The 13,651-nt window shown below is 43.5% G+C and overlaps 1 protein-coding gene across 1 annotated transcript in view; it reads right to left on the bottom strand.

Moving 5' to 3' along the window:
* LOC129838821 (nidogen-1-like) overlaps nt 1-13,651 on the bottom strand; it is a 53,614-nt gene that overhangs the window by 1,857 nt on the left and 38,106 nt on the right. The window contains exons 12-19 of the mRNA XM_055906037.1: nt 9,805-9,933; nt 6,998-7,234; nt 6,059-6,231; nt 4,941-5,067; nt 2,490-2,661; nt 2,052-2,209; nt 1,557-1,680; nt 258-370 (exon numbers count right to left, since the gene is read on the bottom strand). Of these exons, the coding sequence (XP_055762012.1) occupies nt 258-370; nt 1,557-1,680; nt 2,052-2,209; nt 2,490-2,661; nt 4,941-5,067; nt 6,059-6,231; nt 6,998-7,234; nt 9,805-9,933 (1,233 nt within the window). The remainder of the gene's footprint in view (nt 1-257; nt 371-1,556; nt 1,681-2,051; nt 2,210-2,489; nt 2,662-4,940; nt 5,068-6,058; nt 6,232-6,997; nt 7,235-9,804; nt 9,934-13,651) is intronic.

The raw sequence follows: 13,651 nt of genomic DNA, 5'->3' as shown, positions 1-13,651 counted from the left end.
CTCATTCTTACAGAACAGTTTTTATTAGATTGTTACATTTTTTAAGTCATGTTTATTTTATATCTGACAGGTCGATCTCGGCTTACTTTTTGACTACGAAAGTGATCTTGACTCAGAAAGGGTTGGTGACCCTCGACTATCCCCAAATGGCACCCTATTCCCTATACAGTGTACTTATTTTGACCAGAGCCAATAGGATGACATTTGGGATGCAAACCAAGGCTATTTAGAGAGTGAGGAAGTGTGAGGAGGCTTACCTTGTGGGCATTGAGTTGGGGTCGTGGCAATGCCATACACTCGCGAACGCTTCTGTGGCAGAAACTCGTCCGTCTCTCTGTCCGTTGTGCGGTCCACGGCTACCACCGCCTCCCTGGCAACAGCAAACAACATTATCAAAACATTCTCTAAACAGTCGCTGCTGCCTAAACATTGGCATTAAACAAACTTAAGACATTTGAGACACTCGTGTTTTTAAATAAACAGTACTGTTTCAAATGGCTAATGAAGAAACACCTCGTACTATAACTATGAAGTCTACTACCATTCTTTTGAAGGCTTACTCTTTTGACTAGCATGAAAATCTAAATTCTACATGACAAGAATCCTTTCTATCATTCATTGCCAAGGTTTTTTATTTATTTTCATTAATCTTTTGAAAATGGGGCAATATACTGGCCTGGTGTATACAAATCTGAGCATTGTAAGTAATGGGAAATGTATGCATGCTCGTGAAATAGGTGTGTATGAATTAATTAATTAAGCAAATGAAATTGTATTCTTCATGTACACAGGTTATGAAAGGTCATGTACACAGTATGAAAGGTGCCGTGAAATGCTTAGTTACACATCATGAAATATATTTAGGCAAAAATTACAGACAGTAGCTGACAATTAGCAAATTAGAGCTCAAATTATTGATCATGGAATTTATTTTTATATGATTTAAATATATAGGGATATGTAGCCTGTAGGTCTAGACCTACAGTATTTCTATTTTAATGCAGTCATCTCTGTTTTCTGTTCTTCATCTTTTTATCCTTCCCTATGTTTGTAACAATTGCAAAGACATTGGCGACTTTATATTTGTAGTCAACTTCGTTCTGCAGTTATCGTCAGTCACACAGAATAAAAATGTTTAGGCCTATCTGTCTCTATGTGGGAGGCAGGGTAGCCTAGTGGTTAGAGCGTTGGACTAGTAACCGAAAGGTTGCAAGTTCAAATCCCCGAGCTGACAAGGTACAAATCTGTCGTTCTGCCCCTGAACAGGCAGTTAACCCACTGTTCCTAGGCCGTCATTGAACATAAGAATTTGTTCTTAACTGACTTGCCTAGTTAAATAAAGGTAAAATGTATAGCAGAGATTTTATGTGTATAGTAGGAGAATCTACAGAAGGGCTGTCAGTAAATAACAAGCAAATTAAAATAATTTTCAAGTGCAACTTTAGTAAAAATAGTTTTGGGAAACAGCTTGGAGATTTAACGATGCCCCTACGAAGGTTCAACCAATGAACTTAGCCTTAAGAGGCTTTTGGGAAACCGGGCCCAGGTGATCATACCTTCTCCAGTCAGTGTAGTAAAGGTTCCTCCCATGGGATACGATGGCGAAGGGATACTGAATCCCCTCCACAATAGTCCTACGGTTCCTACCGTTGGGGTCCATACACTGTACCTTACGAGTACCTGTAAAGGTAAAAGAGAACATGCAGCTGTCAAACCAACATCCCTGCTGCTAGCACCATGCTCCAACTAACTGAGTCATCTGAACTGCCTCAGTAGAGTGGGATTTTCTCACGGATTGCTACATAGCATGTTTAGCTCACGATATCAATAGTGTTGGCATGTTTAGTGTAGCGTCTTTACCAGAAACGATAGGGTTAGCATGTTTAGCATAGTTTATTACCAGCACCACTAGTGTTAGCATTTTTAGCATACCTTCTCAACAACATCAATAGTGTAAGCACGTTTAGCATAGCTTTTTACAGATAGTGTTAGCATGTTTTTCGTAACTTCTTACCAGCATCGATAGTGTTATGTTTAGCATAGCCTCTTACCAGCATCGGCCCAGCACAGCTGCTGGCTCTCAGGGTCGTATGTCAGGCCGTTGGGCAGCCCCAGGTCGTCCTTAACTAAGACCGTCCTGTCGGTTCCGTCCATGTTAGACATCTCGATTTTGGGCCCGTCTCTATTCCAGTCTGCCCAGTAGAGTCGTCTGGACAACAAGCCAGAGAAAACATGTTCCTGGCACGATGCTTAGAACCATATTTTTAAACCAACAGCTTTAAAAGGAACACAGCACTGGTGATTTGTGTTGTCAAACCTACATTGTGCTATTAAAACCATGAAAAGGCTAACCTGCCAGATTCGCTAGCGAAATCGTTCCAGGCCTTAGCGGTTAAGGACAATATATCTTCAGCACAAAGAACTAACTGCTTATTTAATCACACATTTTCATCAAAGGAATCACTCAGACATTGTCCAAAAACACGTACCCATAGGAGGGGTCAGCGACGATGGGCCGAGGGTTGACCAGGTCGGTGTCGAAGAGGACACGGCGCTGGCTTCCGTCCAGTTTGGCCACCTCAATCCTGTCCTTCATGGAGTCCGTCCAGAACATTAGTCGGGCCAGGTAGTCGATAGCCAAACCCTCTGGACTCTCCAGGTCTAAGGAAGAGAGGAGGAGGACATCGTTACGCCTAGATCAGACAGAAACTGCTGATTTTCTATGGGAGTCATCAGGGATGGAACTTAAGGAGTTGGGGCACTGGCCAGCTGGGGTAGTAGACTGCAATTCCTACAAGCCCGGGTCCAAAATATTTCAGAAGAGAACATTTCAATAGACAGCAAGCTAGTTGGTCACATTTTCTACAAGCCCAATATAAAAAATACTATCCTTATGTAACAGTATAACTTTAAACCGTCCCCTCGCCCCGACACGGGCGCGAACCAGGGACCTCTGCACACATCGACAACAGTCACCCACGAAGCAGCGTTACCCATCGCTCCACAAAAGCCACGGCCCTTGCAAAGCAAGGGGCAACACTACTTAAGTCTCAGAGCAAGTGACGTAACTGATTGAAATGCTACTAGCGCGTACCCGCTAACTAGCTAGCCATTTCACATCCGTTACACTCACCCCCCTTTCAACCTCCTCCTTTTCCGCAGCAACCAGTGATCCGGGTCAACAGCATCAATGTAACAGTATAACTTTAAACCGTCCCCTCGCCCCGACACGGGCGCGAACCAGGGACCCTCTGCACACATCGACAACAGTCACCCACGAAGCAGCGTTACCCATCGCTCCACAAAAGCCACGGCGGGGCAACACTACTTAAGTCTCAGAGCAAGTGACGTAACTGATTGAAATGCTACTAGCGCGTACCCGCTAACTAGCTAGCCATTTCACATCCGTTACACTTAGGCAAGCTTTATTTCCATCCCTGGGGGACACTACATTGTCAAAAGTATGTGGACACCTGCTCGTTGAACATCTCATTCCAAAATCATGGGCATTAATATGGTGTTGGTCCCTCCTTTGCTGCTATAAAAGCCTCCACTCTTCTGGGAAGGCTTTCCACTAGATTTTGGAACATTGCTGCAGAGACTTGCTTCCATTCAGCCACAAGAGCATTAGTGAGGTCGGGCACTGATGTTGGGCAATTAGAGATGGCTCACAGTCAGCGTTTCAATTCATCCCAAAGGTGTTTGATGGGGTTGAGGTCAGGGCTCTGTGCAGGCCAGTCAATTTCTTCCACACAGATCTCAACATATCATTTTTGCTCTTGCTCTGTGTATGGAGGCATTGTCATGCTGAAACAGGAAAGGGCCTCTCCCAAACTGTTACCACAAACTTGGAAGCACAGAATCATCTAGCATGTCATTGTATGCTGTAGCGTTAAGATTTCCCTTCACTGGAACTAAGGGGCCTAGCCCGAACCATGAACTAAGGGGCCTAGCATGAACTAAGGGGCCTAGCCCCAGACCATTATTCCTCCTCCACCAAACTTTACAGTGGGCACTATGCATTCGGGTAGGTATTTGTCTGTCGGACTGCCAGATGGTGAAGCGTGATTCATCACTCCAGAGAAGATGTTTCCACTGCTCCAGAGTCCAATGGCGGATAGCTTTACACCACTCCAGTCGACGCTTGGCATTGCGCATGGTGATCTTAGGCTTGTGTGCATCTGCTTGACCATGGAAACCCATTTCATGAAGCTCCCGACGAACAGTTCTTGTGATGACGTTGCTTCCAGAGGCAGTTTGGAACTCGCTAGTGAGTGTTACGTGCTTCAGTGACCGGGGCAGCTCTAGCAGGGCAGAAATTTGACAAACGTACTTGTTGGAATGGTGGCATCCTATAACGGTGCCACATTGAAAGTCATTGTAAGGCTCTTCTGTAAGGCCAATCTACTGCCAATGTTTGTCAATGGAGATTACTTGGCCGTGTGCTCGATTTTATACACCTGTCAGCAAAGGGTGTGGCTGAAATAGCCGAATCCACTAATTTGAAGGGGTGTCCACATACTTTTGGATATATAGTGAACATTGAAAGACAACCAAAACAATGGATGGCAATCTGCCATTTGTCCGTGTTGTTTCACACATGTCAAAAGATGAAATGAATGGAACTTTTGATGGATAGACAGATCGCAGATGTGTTTTTGTTTACACATTATACCCACATGTAAAGCCTTTATAAAGAGAAATTAAGATAAATAAAACATGATAAATGAAAAGTTAACTATTACCATTCTTGATGCATTTCATGGACCATGCTAGCTAGGTTTGAAATGATCTCAGACCAGTGTACCGCTCACCTGTTGTGACGAGAGAGTGTGTCTCCTCCCTCCAGACTGGCCTGAGACCTGTGTACTAAAGCTGTTGTGACGAGAGACATGGTTTCTCCTCCCTACAGGCTGACCTCAGACCTGTGCAGTGCTCACCTGTTGTGACAAGAGAGATGGTGTCTCCTCCTTCCAGGCTGGCCTTGCTGATGGAGGGCCCTGTAATGTCCGTCCAGTACACCATCTTCTCCACACAGTCGTAGGCCACGGCGATCGCCACTCTGTCCTGGGAGCAACACATAAAGACAGAGGGTTTTATTGATTAATGGTTTATTTAGATCGGGACAGATACAAACACATTGTCACATTGAAAAGACCAATCATCCGATGCACTTGGCACCATAGTAGTGTGTGTAGCTGGCCTGGCACTAAAAAAAATCAAAAGCCCTTCTTTTTTCCCTTCTTAACTGCTAATTGGAAACCATGCAAATGTCAGAATATAGGATGTCACACACACTCAATAGAGCCCCTGTTCACAGCAAGAGAACAATTTATAATGTAATAAATTGTTTAACTAGATTGTCACATTGATGTTGCAAGCAGAACAGGATCTACTTTAACAGTGATAATATCTCACCCCATTCATTTCACAGATGGGGTTCAACCAAATGACATAAGAAGTACATAATATAACATTACATTTCAAAATGGCAGAATGCGACTCGCCAAACAATTGAAGCTTTTATGGGGAAGAATCCCTCTGTATGTCCAGTTACATGTTCTGCCAGACCACTCCACGCTCGTGAGAAGAAAGAAGAAAAGCCTGAGGACGAGTATGGATGGTCAACTCACACAATCAGGAGATTGTTCAAGTGGCATTTGGGACATTCCAGAGTGGGGGCGTGGACCCACAACACCCATCAACGCACTCTCAGTCCGGTTAAAGGAAACATCTGATATGCGAGCAAGAGATTAGCAAATCCCCCTCTTTTCATTCAACCTAAGACTGGTGGTCTGAGAAGACAGCTCTGGCCATCTGGTGAGCGGCCATCTTAACAAAGTGTGGTATGCCGGGGCTTACAGAGGAGTGACTTACTGACTGAGTGAATCTCTCACTCGAGAAGAGAGTGAGTGAGTTAACATTTGTGAGTCAATAAGTAACTTCCCTCAGTTGCTTGTAGTGAGTGATGTGCAGTTATTGACTGAATGAGTAGCTATCTGACTTTCTGTTTGAGATAATGTGAGGTGAGTTGAGGTGTGTCAATGTGGAGCCTCACAGGCAGGTGAAGCAGGGCTCTGGCCTCCCCTTTGTTCATGCTGTATCCGTCCAGAGGGATGTGCTCGATCTTCCCGCTCTGGGCAAACAGCAGGTGGGTCCCTGGGGCCACAGGAGAGACATCTGGCCTGGTGGTGGGTCCGATCGGGGGAGGAATCACTCCCTGGTCAATACCTGTCAAGGGAGGACAACTGAAGTTACATTTCCCACTGGGAACAGACATCTTATCAATATCTAGTTTTGGTTTATATATGATTGAGTTTTCAACTAACCTGATTTAAATGCGAAATCAACAAACCTTTCAACCATGCCATTGAATTTAGGTTAAAAGTTACTTTACTTTGATTATTTTTTGCAAATCCAATCAGTTTTTCACGTTGATTTAATGTCATCACATATCATTTTTGTTGTTGAAATGACGTGGAAACAATGTTAATTAAACCAGTATGTGCCCAGTGGGTTCCTACTGTATTTTTATTTAGCATACGGGTACAAATGTTGAGTGTAATGGAATAGACATGAGTGCTATGAATGCATGAATATGTTGAATATGAATATTAAGTCTTGTCTACTTCCGGCGCCGACAGAGATGGCCGCCTCGATTCGCGTTCCTAGGAAACTATGCAGTATTTAGTTTTTTTATGTGTTATTTCTTACATTGGTACCCCAGGTAATCTTAGGTTTCATTACATATCTTTATGTACATATTCTTTATCCCTTTACACTTGTGTGTATAAGGTAGTAGTTGTGGAATTGTTAGGTTAGATTACTTGTTGGTTATTACTGCATTGTCGGAACTAGAAGCACAAGCATTTCGTTACACTCGCATTAACATCTGCTAACCATGTGTATGTGACAAATACAATTTGATTTGATTTGATTTAAGGTAAAAGCCAAGGATGACCAATCGGCCCGTCCACCTTTTGAGGCAGTCACTCACACAAAGGTCTTTGGCCGGGGCCAGTTCTAGTGTTGGGGATCTCCTGACCATTGCCGTCCACACACCAGCACTGCCCAATGCTACCGTGGCACTGGGTGGGCTCGTAGGCACCATGCTGGTCGCAGGTAGGAACGTACTGACTGACGGCGGGGCGTGGGCGGAAGAAGGAAAACGAGCCTGTGTTGGAAGAGACCTGGATGCTTTCTCTGTCTCGCTCGCACTGCGTCTTCTCAAGCTCTGGAATAAAACAGAAAGATGGCAATGAGAGATGATGACAATAAAAATGATCCTACATGCCTTTTAGAAAGGTTTTTAAGAAATTGCTTATTTTTTTAAAAGCGCTATATAGCTTTAGTTTAAATATAATTGCCTTACTGTACTGCATGGCACATGGCAGTTCAAAACTAAAGTTACTTGCCCACTACTAATATGGAAAACATGGAATAAGGAGAGAGCCGATGAGCATATGATTCAATGTAGAATATTTTTGCAGTCCCGTAAATCTGACATAGGGGACACGGTGACATCTGGAATATAGTGTCTCACTGAAAGACTTATCCCCAGGGTATCTATCTGGTTAACCACAGACTAGTCATAACAATCTCAAACAGCCGGAACATACAATCTGCGCTATGCACAACGTCTGGCCGCAACAATCAACAAAAGCCCCCAAAATAAAGACAACTAGTCAACGATGGAAACTGAACAGTTTTCGTCAGACGGTTGTGAACCGTCGAGACGAGAGGAAGACAACCAGGTCAACTCTCACAGGGTCCAGGCACTACAGTGTGTACTACAAGTATAAGTTCATACAACGGAGGACAAAATGAATCCCCTTTTCAGAAGGCTTGTACAAAATATGACAAAACTGGAGGCAGAGGAGAAGGAGGTATAATTAGCGTACATACATGCAGTTGACACCTGGATTGGACTTGAACAAAGCGGTAACATCTGAGGAGGATGCCAACTCACAAACACCCAAGGCTCCAGTACATGACATGAAAGCTGCAGCCTATAGAAAAATAATGGAACACTTGAATACACATACCCTATATTCCCAAATATACGGTGGTGAGTTGAGTCAAAGAGAAAATGGATTGGTTGTTAAGTTAATAGGGGCAAGTCCTACTTTTTCCTATTACTTCAGTTGTTGTTGTTTATTAAATGTTTAAGTTCCTGTTTGTAACTCCGGGGCATCTTTACCTTTATGTTCAACTAAATTGGACTAATGGCCCTGGCCAAAAGTAATGCACTATATAGGCCATTAGGGACGCAGCTCAGGAGTCTGGGAACATTGTCTCTATTCCAGCACATCCTGGTGACATGTTCCAGGCCTTTGGCCCTATTTGTATGGAGAATGAGCAGCTATGTTGGTCTTTCTGAACGGGGATCGTATGTTATGTATCAACACCAACCTCCCCTTTCCATTCCTTTATCCTCCCTACATAACATCTGTGTGTTGTTAGACCCATCCCCGCACAGGAAGGATGCCGTGTCAAATGTCAACCTTTAAATGTCATTCGAGGGGGGAGGGAAGAGGGGAACATGTGGTCAAGGCACACCAGAAACCAACAGACACTCAGTTCAGAGTGAGTTTCAGAACCCCGAAGCACACGCACACACACCCTTCCCCCCCCCCCCCCCCCCCCCCCCCTAACAGTTCCATATTTTAGCAGTCCCATATAGTCTTATATCTGTCTTGTGGAAGTACACACTGTTCCGGCCTTCGCCTCAATCCATGTTCTACCATGCTGGGAGCGTTCCATGATTAAATAACTTTCTATTGGTGCCAGGCGATGACGCAACACTGATAGACTTGTTTAACTTAGCGAACAGACCTACATTAATAAAATGCACTGTATATACTGTTTAGCCCACTATAGCTTGTGTGGACGTTCAATATAAACAGTTTGTCTCTGGTATATTATGCTTTCCTTTGATAACAAATCTGTCTTGCTCCCCCGCCTCTCTCTCCCCTCTCCCCCCTCACCCCTCCCTCTAAACCAAACTATACTGTTTAGGAGCTTCACATGTTCCAGCTGTTGGCACTAAGACAGAAAAGTAAAACTAAGCGAATCCTAATGTTTTGAGTGGCGGAAGATGTCTGATGAGAGCTCGAACTATACACATGCAATGTACACTATTTAGATACTTCCGGACATAGCCGTACAATTTAGAGGTTCCTTCTGAATGCATGTCTCTTGACTTCCCTTGCACATTTTGGACTACACTGCCTCTGGCTGCTGTTTAACTTATAAGTATCAGTAGCCTTGTCTGAGACAAAATGGCCCACTGGGTAGGAGCCTATATCCTGTTTCTGCAGCATGAGGCAGCTTAATGTACACCCCCTGTCCATTTCCTTAAAGGGCCAATCTACACATCACAACTTATAAATGTCTCATGAACTTATTTCAACTGCCATACCCCATCAGAACCCAAAATATACGCTTATTTTACTCCAATGTTTGCAAACATTGTAATTTTAAACAAACAATGTATCGCTTTAAAACATAGGTTAAAAGTATAATTTTGATGTCATGGATGGTCAGTTCTTGCATCCATAGCTCCATCTATACACTTGAGAATGGTTACATTTCTCCAGCCCCATCCCTGAGCTATTTACCAAAGCACTGGCCGGGTGTTTGAACTGCAGATTCACCCATTTTTAGAGTCATTGGTATGACTTGACCGGGGATCAAACTTCTGTTTGATTCCAAATGACCATGACCCTGAGAAGAACTCCTCTCACACAACTTGGGGTTTGAAAAGGGGGTTTATTTACACCAGAAAGCCCAGGGGTTACCTACCTGGGGAGCCAGGGGCACACTGGAAGCCATCGCCATGGAAACCAGGGTGGCACTGACAGGTGAAGGAGCCCTGAGAGTTATAACAGACGGCGTCCCGGTGACAGCGACCTTGCTCGCACTCGTCAATGTCTGTGTGTGTGAGGAACAACAGTCAATGAGAAACAATAAGGACACAGATGATAATTCAACTGAAAATAAGGTATCAAAATATTTTTATATATAGCTGAAATATACACAGTCAATTGGAATGTGAATATTAAATCCTGCTATAAAAATACAAAAAGTATTGGTATTGCACTACTATATTAAGTATCTAAATGTGAAACATACATTCATGACATGTCACATACTGTGTTATGTAATGGTGTTAGATGGGGAAAGAAACATCATTCTTTAGAAAAGTACAGTCAATAAAACATTGTATCTGCATAACTGAAGTACTGTGTACACGTGTTGAAGCTTAGCGTTCGATAAGGTCAGGGATACCATTCTTTGGCTGCAAATTGGATGTAACACACCCAGCTCACTACCTCAACCTCTAAAGTCTACTCTAAGGTCAGCAAATGAAAAAGGAGTTCTACAAATCCACAAGGACATATGGAAATTCCTACTGCTTTCGTTTGGTGGTGGGCCATGTTGCATTGGACGAGGGAAAATAAGACATACAGGGATGGATGGATGAATAAAACGCATGACCAACGAGCTCCCCAGCTGTAGGGCCGGGTTGTTTGCATTTCCTGTCCAGGTGGATACATTTCCTCTCGCAGGGGCCCCAGTGTGGGTGCATTACAACGAGAAGTACTCAGAGGGTCCAACATAGAGAGACCCAGTGGAGAGTTTAGAGAGAAGACAAAGTCTGTTTTTTTAAGCTGAAGGGTTTGTGTGTTTCTGTGGTGTCTGGGGGGTTCCAAGAAAAGCAAAAGACAACTTTATTTTGCATGTTGGACAGTAACGTATACTATTCTAATATGGCCTAGTAACTTGACAAGGGCTACAAAGGCAAGTCGAGACACATCTGCAGTAACTCATGGAGGGGGGGGGGGGGTCACACTCGGACAATCCGAGAGGGGGCATATTATTGTGGACCTGGTGGTACAAAATAATCAAAGGTCTGACTGCACAGAGATGCTTGAGGAAATGGTCACAATTGGAGACCAGCGAGTGTGTGTTTCCAGAGGAAGGGGTAGTATATCTGATCTCCATCACCAAGGACTTGAGAAAGTTAATCAAATCTCCTGATTTTTGCTCAATTTTGCATGCCTGTTCTGTAGGTGGCACTGTGTGCTCTTTTCGAAGGATGGGTCCAGGTCTTTCGGGGTCCCTGGGATCCGGAGTGACGGGGGTGGTCTGCCGGCCACTGGCATGACAACCCATCTTAGGACGGGGAGGGGTTTTAGCGGGTGGAATTGTGGGGAACAAATGTACTTAGTAGCAATGCAAATATCATGGTATAGCTATGGACACTCAATCTTTATGGTACTTTTTAATGGTGAGTTTACACACATATATTATGATAAATAAACAAAATTATATATTATTTTATGATGAATAAAAAAATGTCCTCACTGTCAACTGTGTTAATTTTCAGCAAACTTAACATGTAATTAACATGTATTTTTATGAACATAAGATTCAATAACTGAGACATAAACTGAAAAAGATCCACAGACATGTGACTAACAGAAATGGAATAATGTGTCCCTGAACAAAGGGGGGGTCAAAATCAAAAGTAACAGTCAGTATCTGGTGTGGACACCAGCTGCATTAAGTTCTGCAGTGCATCTCCTCCTCATGGACTGCACCAGATTTGCCAGTTCTTGCTGTGAGATGTTACCCCACTCTTCCACCAAGGGACCTGAACGTTCCTGGACATTTCTGGGGGAATGGCCCTAGCCCTAGCCCTCACTCTCCAATCCAACAGGTCCAAGACGTGCTCAATGGGATTGAGATCTGGGCTCTTCGCTGGCCATGGTAGAACACTGACATTCCTGTCTTGCAGGAAATCATGCACAGAACGAGCAGGATGTCAGGTGGCATTGTCATGCTGGAGTGTCATGTCAGGATGAGCCTGCAGGAAGGGTACCACGGGAGGGAGGAGGATGTCTTCTCTGTAACGCACAGCGTTGAGATTGCCTGCAATGACAACAAGCTCAGTCCGATGATGCTGTGACACACCGGCCCAGACCATGACGGACCCTCCACCTCGATAAACGCGAATCCGACCAGCACCAGTGGTGAGACAAAACCGTGACTCATCAGTGAAGAGCACTTTTTTCCAGTCCTGTCTGGTCCAGTGACTTTTTCCACATTTTGTTACATTACAGCATGCCATACAACAGGCCTACAAGACCTCAGTCCAGCCTCTCTCAGCCTATTGCGGACAGTCTGAGCACTGATGGAGGGATTGTGCGTTTCCAGTGTAACTCGGGCAGTTGTTGTTGCCATCCTGTACCTGTCCCGCAGGTGTGATGTTCGGATGTACCGATCCTGTGCAGGTGTTGTTACACATGGTCTGCCACTGCGAGGACGATCAGTTGTCTGTCTTGTCTCCCTGTAGCGCTGTCTTAGGCATCTCACTGTACGGACATTGCAATTTATTGCCCTGGCCACATCTGCGGTCCTCATGCCTCCTTGGAGCATGCCTAAGGCACGTTCACACAGATGAGCAGGGACCCTGGGCATCTTTCTTTTGGTGTTTTTCAGAGTCAGTAGAAAGGCCTCTTTAGTGTCCTAAGTTTTCATAACTGCGACCTTAATTGCCTACTGTCTGTAAGCTGTTAGTTTCTAACGACCGTTCAACAGGTGCATGTACATTCATTGTTTATGGTTCATTGAACAAGCATGGGAAACAGTGTTTAAACCCTTTACAATGAAGATCTGTGAAGTTACTTGGATTTTTACGAATTATCTTTGAAAGACAGGGTCCTGAAAAAGGGACGTTTAGATTTGAAACTTGTATCTCATTATGGTAAATTGTGAAATAAGTATAGCCAGTTATAATTGTAATGGTGTAACAGATAATAATAAGAAATAATGAGAAGGAATATAATATCTAGTGTTTACAGGAAACTCATTCAACAATTTTAGATGAAGTTGTGTGGAAAAAGGACTGGGGCGGCAAAATATATTTCACCCATGGGCAAAGAAATTTAAAATGGTGATGATATTAATTAACAGTAATTTTGATCCAAATGTGCAAATTGTCCAAACAGATCCTCTAGGTACATGGATGATTTTAAATGTTATTGGACCATAAACAGATATAGCTCCTTAACTCCAAATAATGATGATCCACGCTTCTTTGAAAATATATATAATAATTGATCAACCCTACAAGCAATACAAGACTATTATGGTGGGAGATTATAATACGGTTTTAAATACCTCTAAGGACCGTAAAAGAAATCACACTTCAAACTATCACCCTTAAGGAAATCAAGAATGTCATGGATATATTGGAACTATTGGATATATGGAGGCTTAAATACCCTGACCTAGTGAGATATACATGGCGGAGGCTTAATCAAGCTAGTCGTCTTGACTACTTTCTTATGTCATTCTCTCTGGCACCAAAAGTATAAAAAGTGTTTATAGGGGACAGAATGCGGTCAGACCATCAAATAATTGGCATATATATTACTCTTACAGAATTTACACGTGTGCGAGGATATTGGAAATTTTATCAAAGCCTACTGGATGATAACTTGTTTTTAACTAGGACAGAAGATATTATAACTGACTTTTCCCGACATAACATAGGTACAGCAGATCCCCTTATTGTATGGGACACTTTTAAATGTGCCTTTAGGGGCCATGAAATTCAGTACTCAAAAGCAATTTCGGTCAA

Source organism: Salvelinus fontinalis, chromosome 3 (assembly GCF_029448725.1).
Source record: "Salvelinus fontinalis isolate EN_2023a chromosome 3, ASM2944872v1, whole genome shotgun sequence".
NCBI classification, from domain to species: Eukaryota; Metazoa; Chordata; class Actinopteri; order Salmoniformes; family Salmonidae; genus Salvelinus; species Salvelinus fontinalis.
The sequence above is the reverse complement of the archived record's forward strand: the minus strand, read 5'-3'. Positions and strand labels throughout refer to the sequence as shown.